Below are 19,741 nucleotides of genomic sequence, written 5' to 3' on the forward strand. Positions count from 1 at the left end.
AAATAGAGGTTTGTACATTTGTTAGATATATAAAGAATCTTTCTACTTCTCACACAAATGACACAGCACACAATTAATGATTAACACTTCGAAAAATTACATGATGTGCAGATTTTAACTATCATTTGTGATTCACTCGAAGACAAAAAAAATCAAACAAAACGAAATAAAATACATAAATTGCAAGTGGTTTTTTACGGTTCCAATATTGTGAACACGAGATGCAAAACTCAAGAAATTTCTTTTTAGTTTACTACAGAATAACGACAGATTCTACTTCATAAGCTTTTGTTAATGATATACCTTGGCACTGCTGAAGTATCAGGTCATTTCCTACATGTTGAAGAATTTCTTTTTTAATTTCTTTCAGAAGGAAAAGTTGCGGTATCGATTCATTATACTTTCTTCATTTTTGGTAGTTAAAAAGTCTGGCGTTGAGACATACATATAAAACCTTATTTCTATGAGAAGATCATAAACTCCTCTAAACGATATTATCGCCACTTGAAAATATTCTCTACTTCCTTCTAAATTGGGTTGCGTTGGTTTTATATTTTCACACATATGTAACGCAGCTAAAATAAATTTTTTAACGGATATGGTTACCACTTCTTTTAAGATATTCAAGAATAATTTAAGATTGAATCATGACTAACAAATGTTACATGGAGTTCATAAACTCAAAAATACTATAGTCTACAACGGTATACCTCGTGGTGCTCTTGTGACGGGGACGTGTGGTGAGGCCAGTGGAGTGTTACTGTATGGGGGTGAAGAAATGGGGGTCACAAACTTGCTAGTGGTGGCCCGCGTCAAGAAATCGTCAAGTTCCTTCATCGTCAGTTTGTTGTGCAGAGTTTCCAAGGGGTGGAGGCTTGGCACCATGTTGAATCCCTCGAAAGCTGAAACAGCACATAAAATATGGTCAGTATACACAAATCTATACCCGAGAGTATGCTGACTTAGTTGTTAACTTGACTAGATATTGATTCAACCATCCACATAAATTTATATACCTGTAGCAGGGTGGGTAAGTTGTAAACCTGCCTTAATATTGACTTCAACCATACACCTTAATTACTTTCAAATCTAGCTTTCTCTATACACTCTTACACCACACCTTACCTGACCCAATAAGAAGTATTGTTCTGATTTATTGAAATAGTATAAAAGTGTATTATCATAACTATTTTACTGATTAACCATGCGAGCAAGTTGATATCCGCATGTTTCATTATACATAAAATTAAATATATAATTTGGATAATACATTACATCAAGAAGAAATAGAGAGGGTATTAAAATGACTGTTTTTCTTATATAATATATAACCAAGATTATGTCAAATTCAGTGCTGAGAATAAATCTTAACAGAGCAAACTCCTTTATTGTTTTATAAACATGAAACTTGAAACAATGTGTTTTCAAAATAAAACACACGTTTTCTTTTCTTTTTTAATCTTCATAAGGGGTACATAGTAGCAGTAACAGTATTAGTTATGGTGTGAAACAACTGAAATGGTTTGCATAAAGTTAATTAATGCAAAAAAGGGAAGGGATAGGAAACAATACACCACAGCAGCCAGCAAAGAGATAAACCTTGAGAAGGTTCCTCTTCTGACAAAGGACAGGGCACTGAAACAAGCAAACAGTAGCTATCTACAGACCAAAGTCTTAAGGGAGTTTTCTCTTTGAAAGAGTAGTGGTATATTTTCTAAAAGATACAAGTATCAAAGACAGTTAAAGAATTAAGTTTTCAGAGATTTCTCTCTTTGGAAATCAGTATGAGCTTGCTTTATGTTCTAGTTTGCAATTACAAGTGCAAAATTCAGTTTTTGAAATTCCTTTTTATTTTCATTGTAATAGTATTGGTATTTTTTTCACAGGAGAAGAGTTCCAAAGACACCAAAGTAAAAAATTGTGGAAAAAAAAAATGAAACTATAAATTTAAAGAATTATTTGATAGAAATTATATTATAAATACGATTTAAAAACTGGAAAATTGTCTGCTGTATCTCAAAAGAAGCCTTCTAGCTATCCAGTGTAAACTGATTGGAACAATTAGTGCTAACTGAATGAAACTGCAATGAACACACTTTGATACATACCATTTGATCCTGTCAAAACATAAAGACATGCATTGAACAAAACAATGTAAAGTGTTACCTTTAGCAGTAGAGGTGCAATTACTCAACAAAAATCAAAATGGAATAAAAATATATAATTCAAAATAAAAAATATCAATAAATCTGAAGTTTTCTATTCAACAAGCTTATGAAACTAAAATATGCTTGAGTTTAAGGTTCACTGTTAAAAATTCAAAAAGGTATGAAATTAATCTGGTAAGCTGAACATAATGTAAAAAATAAGTTAAATAACGCAATGTTCCAAGCTTAAGAATCTACCATTGTTTGATGTTGCATTAGGAAAGCACCCAATCAATGTTGTTTTGAAGCCCCAGAACATTTCAAGTAGTATTTTACAACAGAGAAGGCAGGAGAAACGAAATAAATTGACAGTCACTTCTTATAGACACTGAAGAAGGGTTAGCACCACGATGCACAAAAAATACAACCAAGGGATCAACCAAGGAGATGTGGTATTCCATTATCTATTAAAGGAAGGGGATCAAAAGTTCTGACAATTTTTTCTTAAAAAAAGTAAACCGATGGTGATAACTTTCTTTACCATCATATGATGGAAGTTAATTAAGTAAACATAACTTAGATAAGGTTTATGAATAAACAGTCATCTGTACTTTTATAATGGTAAGCCACATAGCAAATTAAAAAAAATCAAAACTCTTTGTTTTCAAGTTATTTCATTTTAGATTTATTATCAGTTAGAAAACAATTAAAGCTGGCAATTGTTATAGCTCCTTACATTAGAAATAAACAAATATATTTCAAATGAAGCTTTTGATCCCATCCTATTTGAAAATGTTATTATAAACTTACAAAACTGTACATAAATATATATATAATTATACTAATAAATTTTGCAAACATATAAAAGATAATTTGCAATGCTCTTTTGGGGCCACTTTTTTGGCAAAACAAGAAAAGTATTGTTAAATATATAATTATACAATGGCACTGTATAAAAAAAACAGATTATGTATTAATGATTAATGAAGCTCTAAATTAGACCTACATGCATTTCAAAGATTCAAGCCATACATTTGACATCTACAGTCATTTTTCTTGAAAAGAACATGAGGGGCGAGGGACATGCTTGACCTTTATTATCTGTATAGACAACATGCTAGCTCTTGCAGTGTTAAGACGTCATTCAACCGCTGAGGCCCACAAAGTGGACAGTGTGTACTACAATGACCATGACCCCTACCAGCTGTATTAGACCCCCAACTGGATGCTGATCTAGACCTGCACATGTTCACTTCTCTCTGTATGATGTAGTTCTCTAGAAGGAAATTTCATTTACAAGAAAAAATGAAATCAATTCACTGTATCATATTGTGCGCTGGACTGCATAAAATGATATTCAAATTCACTGCCTTTTAAATAAATCCATAAATATGTTCCCCTAATTCTTGATTTATTAGATTTTATTTAAAGATCTTGATGAATTTTGTTTTTTAATTAATAACTACCACACATGCATTCACTAAAGTATACCAATAAAGCTCACATTCATTGAAAAAATTATACCAAAAAATTCATAGAGCTCTATAAATCTAATATACAAGAAAATCAAACAAAGGCCAAATGTTGAATTAATTGCAATGCAAACAACTAAATATTGTAAGGTTTCATGTAGGACCAGCCAATGATCAGAAGCTTAAGTTGTAAAACACACAAGGAATTTCCAGAATGGATTAGGAGCCCAATCATTCCACACTGGAGTAAAAATTATCCGGGACCTGCTGCAATTCTACAGTACGAGACTACCAATACATGAACAAGTGTCCATACCTTTGAGGGTCTCAGGATTCAGGTAAAACAGACTAGAACAAGAGTTCCTTCTCTTGTCGCTGGCCAAAGGTAGATGAACAGTCAGATAGTGTCTATCATACAGATCTGAAATGGAGAACATTCACTGTGAATTGAGTGCCTGTCATAAGAAAATGGTATGAACTAGTAATTATAATAAAATAACTGGAATTTACTTTCTGAAAAATATGTACATATCATTTAATATATGTTATTTCAAGTTTCATTAAAAGTACATGCACGGATCTAGGGGTTGGGGTCGGGGGGGGGGGGGGGGGGGGGGGGGGTCTAGCAGAGGGGTCTATTCAAATTTTTTTAAATTACAACATAAAATTCCAAAAATATGCCCCCCGGAAAACTTAAACAAGTGAAAAGCTGTCAATGTGACAGCAAACCAGGTTTTCTTTTATGAAAACTGTATCCATAATCCATGTCAACCCGTATCCAGTGAAATGGAGTACCCTACATGTATATGCAACATTTTGCCAAAAAATGACTGAGTTCAAAAGCTAGTATTTTTTTCATAAATTATCGAAAATCAAAATCCTAGCAATATGCACACCTCTGATATATGTACAATTGATCTGCAAAAGAACAACTTCCTATCTTGAGAACTGTAGGAGGAGTTATCCGTACAATGAGGGTACCCTATTTGCAATATTTTGCCAAAAAATGACTACGTTCAAAAGCTCGTACTTTTTCGATAAATTATCGGAAATCAAAATCCTAGCAATATGCACACCTCTGATATATGAACAATTGAACTGCAAAAGAACAACTTCCTATCTTGAGAACTGTAGGAGGAGTTATCCGTACAATGAGGGTACCCTATATGCAATATTTTGCCAAAAAATGACTAAGTTCAAAAGCTGGTATTTTTTCGATTAATTATCGGAAATCAAAATCTTAGCAATATGCACACCTCTGATATATGTACAATTGATCTGCAAAAGAAAAACTTCCTATCTTGAAAACTGTAGGAGGAGTTATCCGTACAATGAGGGTACCCTTTTGGCAGCCGCCCCCCCCCCCCCCCCCCCCCGCCCGCCCGCCATTTTCACCATTTTAATAACCGGATTTTTCCATTGGAAAACCCGGTTAAAAAACTGTCAGACCCCCCCCCCCTGGAAAAATTATCTGGATGCACACATGAAGGAGAAGTCACAAGGTGTGAAGGACCCTGATTCAACAGTATGCACAATGAGTCAATGACTGATGGACATGGGAAGAGAGCCCTACCATGCCTGTCCACCTTGGGTTCCGCAGGTTTATCCTCCAGGCTCCTACTTCTCTTCTCCTCTAGGCTCTGGGACCGCACCGGCTCCGCTACAACAGACAATGGGCAGTGAAAACATGGACATCAAACTCTTCAACAAAAACAGCTCTGTACATCTGATCAACAATATATGAGGACAAAATACATTTATGATCATAGCATGTTAAATTTTTTTTTTTTAAGTTGAAAATGGAATTTTATTCAAACACAATCGGAATCAGATGGTGAAATACATTGCTTAGGTTATTTCATTTATCTGGAATTTAATTATACTCATAATCATTGAAATTACATGAAGGTTATTTCATATGATTGAAGATCAACAATTTGTCTAGATTTAAATAATCGATATTTAATATAATTGTCTAAATACATATACCTAATGTACTTTTATTTTGACTGATATGAAATCATTATATTTTTTATTTCTTGACATTAGTATAGGAATGGATCATGCAACCTCTGAGTTTGTGAGAAATACATTTGCCTGATATTTACAGGAAGCATGCACTTCACATGATGGAAAGTTTTACTATACATAAATGGATCTTTCAATATTATTTTGAAGTTATCATGCCATAAAAGTTTTGACTGTTAATTGATATAATGGTAAAAGGAGAGTGGCAGGGTATTATCAAGATTATGGAAGCTGAAATTAAAATAGTATTCCTATTACGATTCATTTCACCATCAGGAAAGAGATAAGGATACATATCTATATTTCTTGTATGATGTGTCAATAAAATGAATATGGAAATCTGTAAAATAAGCTACATGTATATCTGCAATTAAATCTATAATTGTAATGTAGTGTTATCTTACATGGAATTACTTTAATTACTGTGGGTTCGTCAGAATTTGTCGGGGTTCAATTTTCATTCAAGTTGATTTCTTAGGCCTGTCTCGCCGACAAATTTACATACATGTGTATTACATTACAGTATGATACTATCTAACTGAAATAGATGAAAATCTACAACAATTGGCCCCCTTGAAATTTAACGATTCCACAGTACTCATTTTAATAAAAGCCCCCAGAATAGGGAGAAGCAATGGAAGATGCTTTAATCCATAAACCAAGCAAAATGTCATAAAAAATATATATGTGCATAAGATATCTAAAAATGTGACTGTGTCAAGGTATTTTATTTCAATAGTTCATCAAAATCAAATTGTGAAGTGTGATGACACATGTTACATTCAAGTACAAAACTGTAGTATATTTTCCATCACTTCTTTGTTTCAGAAAAGTCATTCTTTTTTTAAAAAAAACTCTAGATATTTTAATGCATGTATGAAAAAAGTTAAGCATTACCCTTAAATGTGTACACATACAGAATAACAAACAAGTTTACAGGAATTAGTTTCAACCATCAGATATTTCTCAAGAGCAGACCTGTGGTCAGGTTTCTCAGCATACAGAACATCACAGGATAAGATAGGGTTTTTTAAAAAAAATTTTTAAATATTACTGAACAAATGTATTACACGTAACATTCTACACAACCATTGACCTGGGTGCACATTTTTACAGATATTTTTACGTAACTACAGACAGGTGCAAATCTTACCTGGACTAACAAATCGAACACGAGATTTGGTTCTCCCGACAGCTTGTGTGACAATATTGACAGAATATCAAACACATTCCCACAATGACACGGAGATTTTAATTAATGTTCTGTGACATACCTCGCCATGTGCAAACAATAGGCATACAAAATGCCATAACATCATTTTCTCCTATAATTCTTGCCATCCACCCCTCTCCCCCACCCCCCCTTTCATCCCATAAAAAGAAATATGAATGATATATGATTTAAAAATGATAATAACTGATATTGTTATACTTTCATGTTAAATACTGAAATCTGATTGGTTAAGACGCAGTTAATAATATTTACTATTACCCTCAGCGTTAGCAACGCACTTGGCAACGGGTAACATTAAAAAATGTTACATGCGCGAAAATTATGCGTGTACGGTTCGCTGTAGAATTCACGTTATTCCTATATAAAAGCAGTAAAATTTTCTTAAAAATTTTAAAAAAGACATTCAGTATAACAAAATAAATAGTGCCTGTTTGGGAGGATAAAATTTTCTTAAAAATTTTAAAAAAGACATTCAGTATAACAAAATAAATAGTGCCTGTTTGTTACCCTCCCAAACAGGCACTATTTATATAATAACTGAAGTCATTTCACTAATTATATAAGAAAAAAAATTCACAGCAACATCCATTTACCTAGAGCTATAAACCTTAGCATGTCATTTAGAAGAAGCTGGTCATAAAAAAAAATATAGCATATACTATGAAAAACATTTTAAAAAAATTCCACTTAAAAGAAAGTACAGGAGTAAACAGACAGGAATGACTATACATGTACTATTTAAAGATGTGAGCACATAATACACAGAACTGAATTACAGTCTTACCTAAAGACTCCATGTCCTGATGACTGTTTGAAGATGGAGACAGGATTTCTATAGGTTCAGACACTGATGCTATTGGCAGGTTGGAGGGCTTCTCTTCCTGTAATTCATCATCAGGTAATTCAAATTGTTCTAATTTTCTATTGACAAAAATTTTAATTATACCTGTATGTTATAACTATACCTATTTATGTCAGTCTGAATAATGTACTGTACACAGGGCTATTTTTGCCTTTCTACACTTGCAAACAGTTTTGCCCCGGCCGCTGTCTTACATTCGACCAGACACATTATGTTTAAAAAGAAATAAGTTGAGGCATTGAAATTCATCTTAAATTTGCCCGCTGACACTAAGGGCGAAAGGGGCAAAAATAAAAGGGTGACAAATATTTCCCTGTGTATAGTATTAAGGAATTCAAGTAATATCATAACTGAAGGTGATTGACAAATGAAAACATAATACATGTAGGTATGTTTGGAAGAACATCTTGTTTCACAGTGGTGCCTCAGTGATGATTGAGATATAAGTAAATTGAGATATTGAGATGAAGTATAAGGTAGTGGTAACGGAATAAGTACCTTGTGTTTCTTTTCCTCATCGTGTTCTGGGTCACTGCCCCAGTCCCACTCTGGAATCGCAGGGTCCGCATTTTTACTGGCAGGTTCTGACACTTTCACAGCCTGTTACAGTAAAACACGGTTATAATGAACACTTTTATAATGAATTGACACTAACAGCAAGTGATTTGCATTCCCTGTGATTTTATTTCATGTTGTAAACCTGACAGATAAAACGAATTACACTTATAACAAAGCAAAATGGCCAGTCCCCGGCACTTAGTTAAAAGCGTGATTTACTGTACCGAACCAATTTCATACACAGACTTCATTATCAACCACAGAATAAACAAAAAGGAAGAGAGTGAAATTCACATTAATCTTATACAGGTCAAAATTAACATAGTTTTCATTTTATGCAAATATCAATTTTCAATTCTTGAACAATAACAGCTTAAATCTAATTTGTTTCAATCATGGAATTCCATGAAACAAAAAAAAGATACCTGGAAGCAAAACAAATGTCATGCATTTCCCCTACCTTAACTTTCGAATCCTTCACTACATCATTTTTTAATTCTGATTCACGGACAGGCTCTGTTTTGAACTTTGACTCATTCACTGGTTCTGTTTTGAACTTTGACCCATTGACTGGCTCTGTTTTAGACTTTCTTTCATCAACTGACTCAGCCTTCAGTTTGATTTCATTCTCAGATTTCAGTCTTGATTCACTAACTGGTTCAGTCTTGAATTTGGAATTACTGGCTGGTTCAGCTGTCACGCTGGACTCTTTGACTGGTTCACTCTTGAACTTTGACTCCTTGACTGGTTCACTCTTGAACTTTGACTCCTTGACTGGTTCTGGAGATGCGCTCTTGTGATCTCCCTGTTCTGCTTGACTGATGAGATTGATATCGTCCATATTGTGTACATTGTTGTGAGCATGCTCAAATATGTCTGCCTCCTCAAACTCTTCCTGTTCCTGTATGATTATTGGAGCCGACACTGGGCGGTCATGGAAGTCTCGGGGCGACTTGGACCACTGGTACTCTCCGTATTTGTGACACTTCTTCTCCTCTTTTTCTTTTGCTGTCTCTCGCTTCATCTAAAAAATTTAATATAACATTGTTTCATTTAAAGAAATCATTTCTTATTGATAACTCTCGACAAAATCATGATTTCTTATCATTGTCTTCACATTTGAAGTGTTGATACAACAACATTACCAAAGAGCCGTTGGGATTTCTGTAGGCCATTGACTTGGACTGTATAAGAGGGTAGTGGAAACCCTTCTCCCCGTAGCTGTACGCACCCGGACTAAAATGAAGCTCAATGTGAAAGCGTTCATCTGATGTGCTATCCTGAAATATGCAAACAATCATAAATGCAAAAACATCACACCCTTAACTTTGATTGAATTTTGGGGAAATTACAAATTACATGTTCTCTGACAATCATGTAGATTACAAATTACATGTTCTCTGACAATCATGTAGATTACAAATTACATGTTCTCTGACAATCATGTAGATTACAAATTACATGTTCTCTGACAATCATGTAGATTCCCATGCCAGACCCTAACTTACTGATGGATGGACAGACAATACAATACAGATGGACAAAAACACTGATTCAATCATACCCCTCCAAGTTTGTTTTTTGGGGTGAGTGTATTTTCATATATATAATCAAAAACATGGTAAAACACATTCTAGCAATTCAAATCCCTGTAGTTCTGTATCCTTAGTACCTTGCTAGGGTCCTCAAACATCATGATGATGATCTGTGTCATGTAGTTCAGTTCTGGAGTGTTGTTGATGAAATCCAGAGCCTTCCTCCACTGCTCCTCGGCATTCTCCTGTACAACACAAATAACGATACTCAGTGAGTAGTTTGCTAAATAAAATAAATCAGCGCAGTCAAAAAAGTGTATAAAGTACTGGTACATGTACCAACAATCAGAACTTAAGATATGAATTATGAAATTTAGGCCTAGGTTTGAAATATTCTTGCATCAGAATAATCTCTCTGTAATTAATGAGTAAAACAATATGGTGTCATCACAATTCATGCGAATTTGGGTATACATGTCTTCATTTGATTAATTCTATATTATTCAATGAATTCAGTCTTGTTTATTTCTCTACAACATTTAGTAAATTTACACATTTGTTAAGTGCTATTTGTTTTGGCTATTGAACAAAAAACCTTTAAATTTATAAAAGATTGCTGGGATGAATTTCCTAAATTGTTTCAAAACTGCATGACATTGCCAACAATGCAACCTATTATCAACAGAGTATAACTCAGTCAAAAGGAGGTTCTAGACAGCTTAACACTCTGACACACAAACTTACATCACGAAGGCCTCCGTATCTCAGCATGTTTAAAAGGGAGTGAATGTGACTCTCGCTGGTAAAATAGAGGCGAGTCCTCACAAATCTCTCAGGGGAAGCAACCCCTAAGGAGTATCTGAAATAAAATGTGTAACTTACATAAATTTATGGAAACAGGAAGTATTTAATATCAATTATTGTTGTACTGTAGCACTCTCTGAATTTTTCCAGTTAGAAAAGACATAAAATATTGCAAAAACTCATCAACTTTCTAAAAAAATCCCCACAAAACATATTTAAATAAAGGCTACAATTGTTCATTGTTCACATAAATGACCTCATAAAATGACAATAAAACGTACATTAGGCATTTACCCTGTTTTAACTTCTACAAGATGGATTAAGAATAATTAAAACTTAAAGGCAATTATATATGCTGAGGCTTGCCTAAAAAAAATCTACTAGGTAAAATGCTATTTTGGCTAGAATGGCAAATTATGATTGATGTGAGTACTGAGATGGACTCACAGAGAGTTGAGTCTAGTTGACTCGTCCTCCTCATCGGGGCTGACACACTGCACCATGTCACTGCGGATCTTCCTCATCAGAGGCGTGCACACACTCTGGGAGATGTGGAGCTTCTCATCGACAGTGATCCCATACTCCTACAAATCAATTAAAAATCTTATGTGATCCCATACTCCTACAAATCAATTTAATATCCATACAGTGATCCCATACTCCTACAAATCAATTAAATCTCCATGTAGTGATCCCATACTCCTACAAATCAATTTAATATCCATGTAGTGATCCCATCCTCCTACAAATCAATTTAATATCCATGTAGTGATCCCAACCTCCTACAAATCAATTTAATATCCATGTAGTGATCCCAACCTCCTACAAATCAATTCAATCTCCATACAGTGATCCCATTCTCCTACAAATCAATTCAATCTCCATACAGTGATCACATTCTCCTACAAATCAATCAACTTTGAATAAAAGTTAAAAAGATTCAATACCGCTGAAAAGGCATGCAGCCTTATGAGTAATCACATACTAGACTCATCTGAAAGCAGTTCAATTTTCTGAATATAAATTTATTTATAATTATTAATTTCTCTTTTAAAATTAGGAAAATGGTTTACATGTAATGAGAAAAAAGGATCCTCTTAAAACTATATTTATTTATTTGTGTACTTTACAAAAACAACCAAAGAAGTTAACTTGTTTTTTATCTAATATAATGTACACTATGAGCACTTCTCAAACAATGAAAATAATATCATGCAAGTAAATTTTGTGTTCTTATTACAACCATACGAAAAAGGCTGGTTTGCAGCAATAAATTTTCCGACAAGGAAGCTCTCGCGAACCTCGCAGAATTTTCTTGCTTGGGAATAAAAGTTGGTTTACAGGTAGCCCTATATGACCTGTACTATACCTGAGGTATAACGATGTCTGCCAAAGCTTTGGAACATTCAAACAGCTCCTTGGCCCCCTCATACTGAATGGTCTTCTGGTTGTGCTGTAGGTCGTACTTGATGCAGTCGTATATATCGGGGATCTTACTGACGTCAAATCGGCCATCCTTCATCTTGAAGTCCTTCTCCAACTTGGCCCAGCGGCGAATTAATAGTTCCCATGACTCTCCATGATACAGCTTCAGATCTGAAATGTCAAAATTTTCATCACAATTTTGTAACAGTTTACATTTTGCCTCCTTTAAGAGAATAATGTGGATTCATTAGAATTTGTATGGCTCAATTTCAATGTTATTCATGGGTAACCCTCCCCCATTTACATCCTCAACAAAAACAAATTTTGAAAGGGTCGATTTTCTAATGCAAAACCAAAGCATCCAAGAAATATCATCCTTACGATAAACCTAAAAACTCACATTCCACGAAAATTGACCCCCAAGAATTTAAATGAGAGTAGTAACATAACTAAATTTCACTCACCTCTTGTTCTGTGCTCCAATTTAAGTGTTCTAATTTTGGCAGTGAGCTCTTTTACCATGCTATACACATGTTCACAGAGTTTTCTTGGATTCTTGATGAAGTCCAGTGCCTTAATGAGAGATTCACTATAGGTAGGTGCCAACTGAAATAAAAAGAAATTTCAGTAAACACTTTTCAAAATGTCAATATGAGTGCTATGACTTTTACTATATTTAAAAACTAATGATTTTGAAATTAACAGGGCAATGTTTATTCATCAATCCTTAAATTACATCAAAACAATACTCTACATTATACTTAGGATGTATTATATTTGATGGAAAACAGTTTTCGACAGAAAGGCATGGATTTGATGTATTGCATTTTCTCTTAAAACTGAACTTTTCTTATTTTACAACAATTTATAAAATATTTCTACAACTTATATCAATATCTCTCATTTGCACTGATGTCAGCGCAAGGCAGTCTTTGATGTGGGAGGAAGCCAGAGTACCAGAAGGAAACCCATGTGTTCAAGCGACCCCCATGCCCTATTACATTCCACCAATGACAATCACTGAGATTGTGCTTGGGTTGCAGCAGTGAGAATAAAGTGAATTGTTCACTGTACTACTTGGAATGCGACTATTTATCTAGAGTTATGTTCGACATTTGGCAATGTTTTTGAGGCAGAGGGAACATTCTATCTAAATGCTCATTAGAACACACAGCCAAATATAATACATTTGTGGTACCTTGAAGTAATCGTCTTCATCAAACTCCTTGTCTTCATTCAACATGTGAGTCAGCCTCTCTTTCACCCTGTAAAGAAGAATTTTGGTTCATTAAGTTTTTCCTTATAACTACTTTATAAAACTCAACAATCATCATCAATATTAGTGTCAGATATCAACCAATTTCTTCCTTTTTTTTTGGCTGTTTTGAACTTTTAATCTTTTTGGTACTGAAAATATTTATCAGTATAGTCAAAAGTTTTCAAAAGTATTCAAACTACAAATCAAAGTCATAAAAGTGCCGACTAAATCATCTAATGGTACTTCAGTACCTGTATTTAATCATGCTGCAATGTCTTTATGTGTTTGTATTGCCAAATGTGCAGGTATAAATTGTACATACTTTAAATACTTTCTAGATAAATACATCTACTAACTATTGGAACATGAGGCTATAAATGTCACTTATAAATCATATTATTTAAAGGAAAAACTCTGGATTATTCACATACTATAGTATAAACCTTAATTAAGGTAAATTTTATACATCAGGTAATATTCAATACATTTATAGGATAAAATGACTGTTAAAAAAAAAGCATGGATCACATATACTGGTATATTCCATGTACTAGTACATGTACATGTAATATTAAAAGGATTAAAAATACTATAAGAATTATGATGTTTTTATATACCTATAAAAGAAATACATGTTGTAAGATATTCATTGTAATATTATAAGCTTAGGGCAAATAGCAAAATGCCCTCTTTTTCTAATAGACTCTAAATCTACACATAAAAAATGTATGTTCCCTAATAAAACTGTACTCTCTCTATTCCAAGAAATAAAATATAATGCATCACTCAATCCCCATATGTGGAAAACATATGGAGTATTTAGAATACACCTCACTGAACATTTCATATTCATCTGATGCTACTCTAAACAATGGCATTTATTACAAACTGTGCAAAAAGTATACTATATCTGAGGTAGATATATGAATAGAGGTCAAAAGGAGATAATCAGAGACAAAGACATGAGAGTGCTAGTTTCTTTGCTTGAATTTATCAGTTTAAGAGATAGGCACATGCAACATCGCTAAATACATTTCAAAATGGCACTGATCCAAGTGAATTTTCCCCAGTGTTCTAATATTAATCAAATACTGCGAGTAAAGCAAAAGTCTCGTTTTGTTTTGTTTTTTAATTTCTACGTTATATTCAAATAATAAGCAAGTACATGTACAACATACCATGAGAACATGAGCAAATGGTAAACTCACCTATTTCCAATATGACAGTAAAATTCAAACTAACCTTTTTATTCAGTTGGTCAGAATTGAATTTATGTATACTTTGTCTTCAATAATTTTCATTTTAAAGTTACATGCATAACACACATTTCAAAGGAATAAGGATAGTGTCTCATTTCAAAGCTGAGAGAAGAAAATGTGTGGCTCAATAACAAGGCTTAGCCTAGTGTTATAATCAAACTGCTGCTGAAAAATCATCTATCAAAGAGAATTCGCAATGGACAAGACTTTGTCATACAAGATTATTTTAAAGCATAGCTATATGAAACATTGTCCTGAAAAACTCCTTTATGGCCAAAATACATATATCTGAATAAGAAAACAGTGGAATAAAAAAAATGATGCATCAGGCGTTGCTTTTGTTAGATATTTACCGATCTTGCAATCTGAAAGCAATAGCCAAGACTACACCAATGTTGATCATTCAATAGTTACATCTAGTCATCATTGTATAGTACTACCTAAAATAAAATACTGAGAATTGTCAGCTGGATTAAGAATTATGGATTTAAATACCTTATTTCAGAGCACATATACTACATGTACCAGTAAATCAGCCAAAGAGTAAATTGAGTTCAAAAGAGAAAGAGATGAGCTATTTTAAAGTACATGTACTACTCCAGATGTGTTTTGAGATGAAAACTTCAAATTGTTAAATATTAGTGGCTAGACCAGAGCTGTTACAGGTGATTCACACACGGAGAGCGAGATAAGACAGATAAACGTGTTTACACTTGTTGGTACTTGGAGGTCTCCCCCTGTTTGTCCAGCAGACCGTTCGTGTTGGCGCTCTTCACCATCTGTACCAGGATCGGAGGCAGCTCCCCCTCCAAGGCTAACAGCCCCTAAATAATTTCATATGCTTGTGAATATTCGTGTACTTAATAAATAGAATAAAATTGGTTAAAATATCAAAACAATTCTGATTTCAGATTCCAGGGCTGCGTTTTACAAAAGAACTTACCACTTACGACCAAATTAATGAATGTTTATTAATCACAAACTAATCAATATTTTATTGTTATAATTGTAAAATATAATTATGGAAATCAAAATAGGTGTAAATAAATGGTTTGATATAAATTTTGTTCATCAAAGACCGTTCCATGAGACTGAAAATATTTATGACTCTGTCGTAAGTTCTTTTGTAAAACGCAGCCCTGAGTTTTGAAACATAATAAATTTCAAGTTCATGTATTTAAAGAGAGGAATGTTGTCTATAGAATTGAAAATTATGAGACACAGTGACATGGTAGAACTGTACTTATTCTATTCACCGTATTCAGCTATCTTTACACAAATTTGCAATTGTTAAAAGTATTAATGATCCCGGGCTTAATATGTTGGGGATCAGCCAATATTGACATCATCATTGAACAAACCTTTGTAAATGCAGCAGCTGTCATTTGAACCCTGCCCTCATCGGAGGCATAGATTTTCAGATCATGTCGGAAAGTACTGTGTAGGCGTAAAAACCCTAGCCCTGGAGATTCAAACTGTCCTGTAAGAAAAAAAATATCTTCAGTCATCAAAGTAGTTTCATCATGTGAATTTTGATTTGTTTGATATCATTTCTAAATGGATTCACTGATTTTACAGATTGCATAAATTCTAATAAATAAAGAGAAAATAACCTGCTCTGATAAATCTACCATATATATTGTGCTAACAATTAGATTACCTATTCAATACTTATATATATATGTATCTGATTTTTGAATTTTTTTCCCTTTGTGATGAACAATGTATTTGAATTGTACCAGTCTTCATCATATGGTTTAATTTTTCATATGAACAATATATCTGACACGTAGCCTGATACATTAAGGTACAAAACATACCCTGGCCCCCTGGGTACAGAGTACGGAATGCTTTCCCTAGCTCCTCTGCCTGCACTTTTCCAGCAGGGGTCAGCTCCCCTCCCCACTTCACAATCAACAGCAAAGACGGGGGGTGAGGCACGTCATCTTAAAGTACAGAAATGTCCTTTATTAACCCCAGCGAACATAATACTATCTTCAAAAAATAAGTCCACAATTTTTTTCAATATGGTTTCCTTTTTTAACACATGAGTTATGAGAACCAAAGATTTCATAATATGATAATTCAAGAAATGTAAAAATAAAATCAAGATTATACAATTTTAAAGTAATAAATCTTGAAAGTAAGTTTGAATAATTTTTTTAAAATTCTGTTTCAGCATATCAAAACATGCATTTAATAAGAGTTTTAAAACAAATCAGAATAGATAGAATCTAATGCATTATATATTAATAAATCCTATAATTAGCGTACATGAGTATAACAATTAATGTAAATCATTAATTCTTTTATCATTTAAAGCTTTATTTCTTTTCCCCAATTTAAAATTTACAATTTAACAAAAAAAACCAAAACAGCTAGAATTTAAAACCAAAAGCAATGTGAAAAGCAAAATAAAAATTGGAAGGGAGGTAACAAATACAGGTTGTGTACCCAGAGTTGTCTCTCTTTCTTCAAAGTGATTTTCGTGTTTTTAAAAAAGAAAAACTACAGCAACACTAATATATAGACAAAATACATGTACTTGACATATTAAACTAAAGGCAAAGAATATCATAATTAAGTTAATTTTACCACGCAAAAGACACAATTTTAATTGAGATATACATAGAAATTTAGTATTTGTTAAAAGCTACCGGTAGATATTAAAAAGGTTCATGAACCTATGAATGAAACACTCTGGGTCCACTCCCCGATATCTGTGCACACACTGGGTACAGACCCTCACTGGAGGTGGCAAAGGGCCGCCCTGAGGGCTGATACTTCAGCTGAATCTTTCTGTGGATGCCAGTAAATTTGTACCTAGAGAGAGGACCCAAAAGATCAAACATTCTCCAGACCTCTATTAATTATTGCACTCGTGTTATTAAAAAAAAAAAACAAAGAAAAAAAGCGGGATCAGAGACGTTTACTTTGGCGCAAGCTGTATGCAAAAAAAAACCACATGCAGCGTAGCTTAAAAGCAAAGCGGTTGTAAGAATGAATCCGTCTTTCTCGATTCCTCACTGTGCAAAAATAACAACACTGAGAAAATGATAGAATCCACCACCATGAGGAAAGAACTTGGCTTCATAGTCTGTTAAATTGATTTTGACAAAAATAAGAGTTATCAATGACCCGTTTGTATGTACTGAAAAGAATCTTGTGCTAGTCATGAGTAATTCTATAGACTAAAATGAATATTAAACTTTTTGAAATGAAAAATTATTAATATGATGCATTTAAGATTGCTGCCATGTTTTTTCCATTAACTGCAATGAGCTGATGAGAAGCAGAGCCAAATAAGTATTTCATGATGTACAAAATCAAAACATGATAAATAAATAAATGAAGCATGCAGATGAATGAAGTGTGACTAGATACACAACACAAACTGTCTAGTACGTGATTAACAAGGCGAGACTACTAGTCAGTTGTTATGACATGAGTACGATACAGACTACACACCGTCTTCACTAGAAGACCGCTTAGATTTGCGGTGTCCGAATGGCTGGTATTTCAGCTGAACTTTGCGATTAATCCCTGAGAAATGACCGTACCTAAAAATTTAACAGGGACAGACACAGTTAACAGAGTGTATACACTATACATGTATTGAGCTGATGAAGGCTAGATATATACATCGTACACTGACCGTTCACCTCCCAACAGACATATCCGATTAGTACTATATAACAATCAGTTTGGCACGTGTGTACCTATACATAAAACACACTAACCACTTCCTGCAACCTGTTCTCTACGTGTAGCTGTTTTACAAAACATCTAATGACAAAGAAAACAATGGTTTTGAAGCTTTCTCAACTAAATGCCATATTACATTCAAGATTTAAAACTTATCATTCTGCACAAAAGTAAACTTTGCTTTTGTTGGCAACATTTGCTTTCTATTGTCAGTCTGATGCATAATACACTTGGGTTATAACTCATTTCATCGGGGCCCTGAAACATTTGCATGATGACAGACTGATTATATATATTCCTCTGCACTTCCTCATTTTTTCTTAACTAAATCATTTTTGTATAATATTGCTGAATTTAACAGGAATCTGTTCACAGTGCAATGTGGGGTAAATTATAAATTATCTGCAAATTAAATAATAAATTTGTTTCCTGTACAAAATAGAAATTTAAAAAAAAATATATTGGCAATGTTTATGAACCAAAATCTTATTAAGGCCAAAATAAAATTATTGTTTGTTTGGAATTGCCTCCCACCTCATTTTGTATAATACTGCCGAATTTAACAGGAATCTGTTCACAGTGCAATGCAGGGTAAATTATAAATTATCTGCAAATTAAATAATAAATTTGTTTCCTGTACAAAATAGAAATTAAAAAAAAAATATATTGGCAATGTTTATGAACCAAAATCTTATTAAGGCTAAAATAAAATTATCGTTTGTTTGGAATTGCCTCCCACCTCATTGAAATACCCCCGCTGATCAAATTTTATTAGCAAAATATAAAGGACTTTTCTTTATCTTTTTAAAATTGTTTTTACCAATTTTTAATTTGTTAAACTTCAAGTTTCAAATTTTTAAAATAAAAAAAAATTCCCTCCCTCCTGAGTCTAGAAACCTCCAGGCGGCATTTCCAAACAAATTTTTTTTTAAGAATGGCCTAATATATAGCATGCAAAGTTACATAATGTACATACAAGGCCAATATTAGAGCTTTTTTCCAACTGCAGAGAGGCAAAAAAAAAAATATTGGCAGTCAAAGAAACATGCAAAGTAAGTGACTGCATCTACCAGTAACTTTCTGATTAAATATGAGGATTCCTAGCTGCTGAAAATGTTTTACTAAATAAGACATGTTCATGCTTCCATGGAATTAGTCAAGAACACTTATTAAAAACCTTTTGCCAGAATACCCCCCTCCCCCCAACAAATGTTGCAATATTGAAGTGTCGACTTTATCACAAACTACTAAGAGAACGAACAAAATGTTCTCAAGATAATAAATGGGTAAATAATATATCCAGAAAGTTTGACCTTTGACCTTTTGACATCATGATCAATGATAATGGCCCATCTGCTTCTTTGGGGGTACCTTTGTACCAAGTTCAAAGTAAATTGTAAATAATGCTAAAAATTAACAAGATTTTGTTCAGACAACACTTGGAATTTCAGTAA

The 19,741-nt window shown here is 33.4% G+C and overlaps 1 protein-coding gene across 8 annotated transcripts in view; it reads right to left on the reverse strand.

The window, feature by feature from the left end:
- Positions 1-19,741, reverse strand: part of LOC128183619 (inositol hexakisphosphate and diphosphoinositol-pentakisphosphate kinase 2-like) — a 32,547-nt gene that overhangs the window by 1,552 nt on the left and 11,254 nt on the right. For 2 of the 8 annotated variants that reach the window (XM_052852721.1, XM_052852722.1), the window contains 20 exons: positions 18,051-18,142; positions 16,403-16,528; positions 15,944-16,062; positions 15,294-15,406; positions 13,264-13,330; positions 12,530-12,671; positions 12,010-12,236; positions 11,088-11,224; positions 10,581-10,695; positions 9,974-10,081; positions 9,447-9,581; positions 8,762-9,325; positions 8,242-8,343; positions 7,666-7,762; positions 6,801-6,842; positions 5,193-5,279; positions 3,936-4,040; positions 3,349-3,423; positions 711-902; positions 304-333 (listed from right to left, as the gene is read on the reverse strand). In XM_052852721.1, the coding sequence (XP_052708681.1) occupies positions 304-333; positions 711-902; positions 3,349-3,423; positions 3,936-4,040; positions 5,193-5,279; positions 6,801-6,842; positions 7,666-7,762; positions 8,242-8,343; positions 8,762-9,325; positions 9,447-9,581; positions 9,974-10,081; positions 10,581-10,695; positions 11,088-11,224; positions 12,010-12,236; positions 12,530-12,671; positions 13,264-13,330; positions 15,294-15,406; positions 15,944-16,062; positions 16,403-16,528; positions 18,051-18,142 (2,675 nt within the window). Of the gene's footprint in view, positions 1-303; positions 334-710; positions 903-3,348; positions 3,424-3,935; positions 4,041-5,192; positions 5,280-6,800; positions 6,843-7,665; positions 7,763-8,241; positions 8,344-8,761; positions 9,326-9,446; positions 9,582-9,973; positions 10,082-10,580; positions 10,696-11,087; positions 11,225-12,009; positions 12,237-12,529; positions 12,672-13,263; positions 13,331-15,293; positions 15,407-15,943; positions 16,063-16,402; positions 16,529-17,325; positions 17,406-18,050; positions 18,143-19,741 lie in introns of all 8 variants that reach the window. The other 6 variants (XM_052852718.1, XM_052852720.1, XM_052852723.1 and 3 more) reach the window with 6 other exon arrangements.

The sequence above is a fragment of the Crassostrea angulata genome, chromosome 5, assembly GCF_025612915.1.
Source record: "Crassostrea angulata isolate pt1a10 chromosome 5, ASM2561291v2, whole genome shotgun sequence".
NCBI lineage: Eukaryota > Metazoa > Mollusca > Bivalvia > Ostreida > Ostreidae > Magallana > Magallana angulata.